The 6,181-nt window shown below is 43.6% G+C and overlaps 1 protein-coding gene across 1 annotated transcript in view; it reads left to right on the top strand.

Moving 5' to 3' along the window:
- Nucleotides 1-4,373: 4,373 nt before the first annotated feature.
- The window catches only part of LOC117740989 (E3 ubiquitin-protein ligase HECW2-like), a 52,248-nt gene continuing 50,440 nt past the window's right edge, over nt 4,374-6,181 (top strand). The window contains 1 exon segment of the mRNA XM_034547697.1: nt 4,374-4,792. Within this exon segment, the coding sequence (XP_034403588.1) occupies nt 4,396-4,792 (397 nt within the window). The 5' untranslated portion in view covers nt 4,374-4,395.

Raw genomic sequence — 6,181 nt, 5'->3', positions numbered from 1 at the left:
TGGATCTGGGAGCCTCATACGTTGCCATCAAGATTTTAATTAAGTCCACACGCGAGTGTATTTCATCACATTTTGTTTTGTGTGAAGGGCTGCTTTCAACTGGGCTGGTTATTGTGAGCTGATGAAGTTAGGCTTTAATGCGCTATGGCGAGCGTGGGCACCAGTGACAAATAAGGCCTCATAGAAACAACAACAACAAAGCCAAAAATATATCCACAGCATTATATGTTGCTGTCATATCGAATACAAAAAAATGTAATGCAAAAAGCATCAAGTCAACAGGGATTTCAACCTGCTCGCTCGATGTTCAAGAATGTGAGTCAGATCAGAGCTGTGGTGTGTTCACACAATCAGATCAATAACGGGACAGCTCATTTCCTATTTCCTCCCTAATAGCTCCACGTAGGATCTGAAAACTAAAGTGTAATAAACCACAGTGAAGGCTGGGGTTCATTTTATCAGCAGATAGATTGGCAGGTCAACTGAGTTGTCGCTTCATTGTTGTTGTGATCTGTAGGCTTTCTTTACCATGCGCCAATTATTTTCCTTGCAGATGTGTGTTTATCACCAAAAACGCTAATGGGATCCATTATTTTGGCTGAACAAAGTCCCATTTTAGTGTGGACGTGTATCTCAGTGCATGTAAATACGTATTTCCTCTGCTGGATAAGAGGGGGGACATGCATCTTTTCCCTCATTGACACTTGAACATGTTCCACTGTCTTGCTCAGGGTCACTTTAGTACAAAATCTATATGCTTCACCAACACTCTGCTGCCCCTTGGCATTGCACTCATATAGAGATTTTCAAGTATCCTATCCCTATTTTGACAACTACGTCTATTGACCTGATATTTGATACAACTTTCATTACCGGTTTGTCCTGCGCCTGTGCTTTCCCCTACATTTCTTTCTGGTCGGATCCTTTGATTTATTGATTGCTGTCGGGATGTAATGAGAATTTTGAGAAATATAAAATATATGGCTTTAATGTCAGGGTTTTTTACTACCCACAGATCAAAATATATCGTGGCATTCTAGTGACTTTGTTGTTACACTTCACAAAGAAAAAAAGAATGGCCAAGACGGAAGCAGAAGAAGTTAACATATCCTGAAATTCAGTCTGGTTGAAGCCCAAAAAACAATCAGTTCTACATTTCCCCACTTCTTTCAAAGGTCTTTTTGTTCGGACAGGCCAGCAAATCAAATGTCTTCAGCACTGTCACGTCTGTGACATTGGATCGTGCACTTTGTGCTGCACAAAGTTAGAGGCAAGAGTGCACCGAAACAAACCAACCCACTGGTGCAGAGGAATGTGATGGGCGTGTTGGGGACAGGAAGCTGTCGCCTTTTGAATTGTTCTCCAAGCACGCTACTGCTATTTCAGGACTGTGTGTGTGTGTGTGTGTGGTCCTTTTTATGCAAACGTCTTTCAGATTTATACCAGTAAATTCAATTTAAGAGTACTCTACTGCCCCAACACCACAATGCTATTTGGGCAAATAGGACATATTTCTTGTCATCTCTTCAGGGAGTGTCTTCACAGTAGCTCCACTTTGGGATTTAGTGAGGCGGAAAGGCAAATTTTTTATGTCATTGCATCTTTCCAAGTGCAGCTTTTAAGCTCTGACACAGACATTATTCAGTCATGTAGCATTGTCTGCACATATAACCCAATGATTGCCCCAGAAACTTTCATCGATCTGTGTTTTCATCACAGTAAGATTGTTGGCTCGTGGAGTGTGTAAAAAAGGTTGAACCGGTGAGGTGACTTATGAATGCATATCAGCCTTCTTACAGGAAAATATGTTATTTAAAGCTGCTACAAAAGGGTGAGGTGTCTTTTCTGACAAAATCACCTCCAAATCATCAAATCATCAGGCCTCTGCCGAAAACTGGTAGATTGCTCCCTCCAGGTGGCGACAGAGTGCCTACGGTAAACAAAGGAGTTTAAGTATCTCTGAGTCTTGCTCACGAATGAGAGTAAGATGGAGCTGGAGATTGACAGGCGGATCAGTGCGGCTGCAGCAGTAAAACAGGCGCTGCACCGGACCGTCTTGGTAAAGATGGAGCTGAGCCGGAAGGCGGTCTAGCTTCCGACCCTCACCTATGGTCATGAACTCTGCGGAGTGACCGAAAGAACGTTGTCGCGGATACAAGGGGACAAAATTAGTTTCCCCACCCCGGATATAAGCGGATGAAAATGGATGGATTAAATGCCCCCAAACCCTGAAACATGGCTGCGGGTCCAGGTGCAGATTGAAGCTGTGTGGTAATGCAGCGGATTAGACAAGGCATTCTGTCAACCATAAATCCCCTCCATTCTCTGTTTTAATCCTGTTGCTATATCATGGAAACTTCATGTGCATGTGTCCATTTCTGATTAGTTTTTTAAAGAAATGAGGCAGCTGTGTGTTTTTGACTGCAATGTTTTTGTTAGACTCTAAGGATGGAGTAAGTGGGTTTTCTGAGAAGTGAAGAGTGAAAGGGTGTGTGAGTGGGTGTTAGTACAAAGCATGCAGACATTCAACGTTTCCTCTAAACATGAACCCACATTCACAGCTGTTGTTCGCCGCCATGGTTGAACACCGGCTGAACAAATGCCATCTGCTTGCTGAAGCTCTGTTCTTCCACAGCTTATAGTGGGTAGCATATCTCCAATCACTATTATTATGATGAGCTGGCTAGTCTTCTCTGCACTGGTAGCATCACAACAGTGCACGTTACTGCTATCAAATGAGGTGAAGAAAGATGGACATCCAAATGGAGAACTCATGCAGAGTACTAATGCCTATTCCTCGTCATCAGTCATGTCATGGAAATTAGCTGTAAAATGTATGACTGGTTGAGATAGCACTAACCACAATTAACTAGCCTAGTTAAAAGTTATATATACACTGTAACGGGTGGTGGAATGACCCAAACGTGCGGAATGTGCCGTGGCTCTGCCGGTGAGCTGGGCTCCAGAGGCTGTGGCTCCAGAGGCTGTGGCTCCGACGGGGAGCTGGGTTTCGGAGATAAAAGATATTTTGCACACATTTTTTTCCTTTCCCATCCAAAGCCATCACTCTGCACTTCTATCAAACAAACTGATAACAAAAGCATGGATCATGGAGCCTGATAAACATCTCCACAAATAATCAGCCATAGAGGGTTACCCGTCTTACCTTCCTCAACAGTTTATGTAAAATTATCGACCACCACTCCAGAGGTTTGACCAAATTGGTTTCCATGCTTTGCTTGCATGAAAATGCCCCACGTTTCCAGTGACTTAACTAATGAATAGAAAGGAAATGTAACAAAAGAATAGTTCCCATTCCAATTCTTTTCATCAAAGTAAAAGTTACAATTTGCCCTACTGCACACAAAGTACTACCATAAAATACTGACCATCATTCTTGTCCCTCTTGTCTTCCTCTTTCCCCTTCTACCTTTCTTACTTCCTCTTCCTCTGTGTCTCTGTCTCTCTCACTCTCCATATAGGTCTTCAATCTCCCTTCACCACTATCCTCCCCATGGATCATAGGAATGCCCTATCATCCCCTCCTCCTCGCCAGACAGACCAGCAGATGGATTCCTGGATCGCCTTTCATCCTTAATATCTTGTCTCTCTTTCTGCCCATCTTGCAACTCCACCACTTTCCTATGTCATAATGGGTACCTGGATGGTTTACAAATTACTCTAGGGCCCTAGAGCAAGACAGTTATCTGCTGTTGACACTTTAGTGTTTGTCAAACTGGAAATGGTGTCTTGGGGTGTTAAGAGAGATAAATCAGCATCGACATTCACAGTGGGAACGTGATATCCATGACGGATCTGAGAGAAAGGGAGATAGGTTCAACTATGGTTCAAACTGCCCCGTAACACCTTTAATGACGGCTAGTGGAATTCAATTCAATTAAATTCAATTTATTTTGTATAGCCCAATATCACAAATTACAAATTTGCCTCATAGGGCTTTACAATCTCTACACATACACAATTAAAAGTGCCTTGCCTAAGGGACAGACAACAGGGACAAAGGAATGTACTTTAAGGACCCCAAAGTTCTTTGGACACTACGCTGCTCTTGTGATCACTCCATTCCTCCTTCTGTACCTCCATCCTTGTCTCCAGTCCTATTCATTTAATTTTTCCAGCCATTCATTGCTTCTTAAGTTTGGTCTATAGGTGAACTTTTAAGCTACGTGTCTCTTTTCTTTCTTCCCCTTCCCTCGTTTTTTTTTTGGCTTGCCCATCTGACCTCCAGCATCCGCCCCTCTCAAAACAGCTGTCCTCCCCCCTCAACCCCAGTCATCGTCCACCTGCCTCTCCCCCCCACCTCCCACCACCATCACCAGCTATCCTCCTCGCTTCTTGCCCCCTCCCTTCCTTGCCTCATCTTCCACGGAAACCATGGCGATGGCTGCCTCTCCCTCATCCCAGTCGTCCTCATCATCGGCCAACAGCAGCGCCCGGGAGCACCTCCTGGCGGTGCGTCGACGTACCCCTCACACCCGGCCGTACACGATCGGTCCAGATAACCTCCACAGCATGTCAGTGCAGGGCACAGCCGGGGAAGTCGGTGCCTCTGTGCCCTCCTCTCCCACTATGTCGTCAGGGAGCCAATCAGAAACAGTGGGTGTTGGGCTCCAGCGGGCCAACAGCGACACAGACCTGGTGACATCAGACAGCCGCTCATCACTTACGGTGTCTACGTACCAGCTGACTCTAGGCCAAAGCCACCTGGTAATCTCCTGGGACATCAAGGAGGAAGTGGATGCCACCGACTGGATCGGCTTGTACCACATCGGTGAGCAAACTCAGGGTTGGAGGGTGGGCATCATGCTTCCAACATAGTGGCATTATCCACAGTAACCGCCATATAAACGTTGTGCAGTGCGGCAGCCATAAGCAAGCTAGTGGAACAAACCTATAGCTTCCTTTAACATGCTTTGTATGAAGTACTCTATTGGTATCTGCATCAATCTAAGGGTTTTGGTATTATCATTTTTTAAACAATACTCAGATATTACAGTATGCAAAAACACTACACAGTGGATGTGTTTTTCCTGAACATGCCTTTTTGTAACTCAGGATTGGTAATCTTCAAAAAAATGTCTGATATTTGTAAAAATTCTCATTACATTCTGACAGCAATTAATTAATCAAATTCTCTGAGAAAAGAAGAAAAAAACAGCTGTTGCCCATCCAATATTTTAATATCTTCCTGCCTGTGTATCAACCTGCCTGCCTACCTGTGCTTATTCTGCCTGTGCACTCATTGCTCGTCACAAGAGTCCTCCACAAGCTACTAGCTTGACCACTGTGAGTGCAGAAAATAGCTATGTTTACGTTCATAATCATTTTGGGGAAGTGGCTTTGGAGTAAGGCCTGCTGGGATGGACAAAATGGAGATTATTTTCTTTCTATATTTAGCAATGTTTGGATCTAGCGCTGCAAGCTAGTTTAATTGGAAAAGAGTTGGCAACACTGGGCTGGGTTTTTCAGTACCTTTCTTTTCTCTACGGTAATTTTCTTACTCTTGCTAATACTTCAAGATTACCAACCCTGCTTTTATATTGTATTGATTTTGGCAGTCCCTGTGGACTAACGCAGTGTTCCCCAATTTCTTTTGCGCTACAGACTGCATAAATATGGCGGCATAAATATGGCGGCATAAATATGGCGGCATAAATATGGCGTAATAAATATAGCGTCATAAATATGGCGTAATAAATATGGAGTAATAAATATGGAGTAATAAATATGGTGTAATAAATATGGTGTAATAAATATGGCGTAATAAATATAACGTAATAAATATAACGTAATAAATATGACGTAATAAAAGGATACGACCGGCATTAAAACAAATCTAAAGTGCATGAAAAATACAACTCACCATTACGCCGAATTACTGGGAGCCCTGAGCTTGTTTCTCTGCAATAAACCGGTCCCATCTCGGGGTAATGGGAGACAATGACACCCAAAGTCTGTTCCTTATGTCCAGGTTACACCGTAACTTAGTTTTGGTCTCCGTCACTGCAGAAAAGACAAGATGTTGGAAATGAAAGCAGGGGTTCCAATGCTTTTTTGGCGATCTCTGGATATTCTGCCTTGGTTTTAATCCAGAACACCGGCAGAGTTGTTGTCGGCAATGTACTTTTAAGGCCCCCGTCATTTGCAATCTCCAGCAGTT

This window comes from Cyclopterus lumpus, chromosome 2, assembly GCF_009769545.1.
Source record: "Cyclopterus lumpus isolate fCycLum1 chromosome 2, fCycLum1.pri, whole genome shotgun sequence".
Taxonomy (NCBI): domain Eukaryota; kingdom Metazoa; phylum Chordata; class Actinopteri; order Perciformes; family Cyclopteridae; genus Cyclopterus; species Cyclopterus lumpus.
The sequence above is the reverse complement of the archived record's forward strand: the minus strand, read 5'-3'. Positions and strand labels throughout refer to the sequence as shown.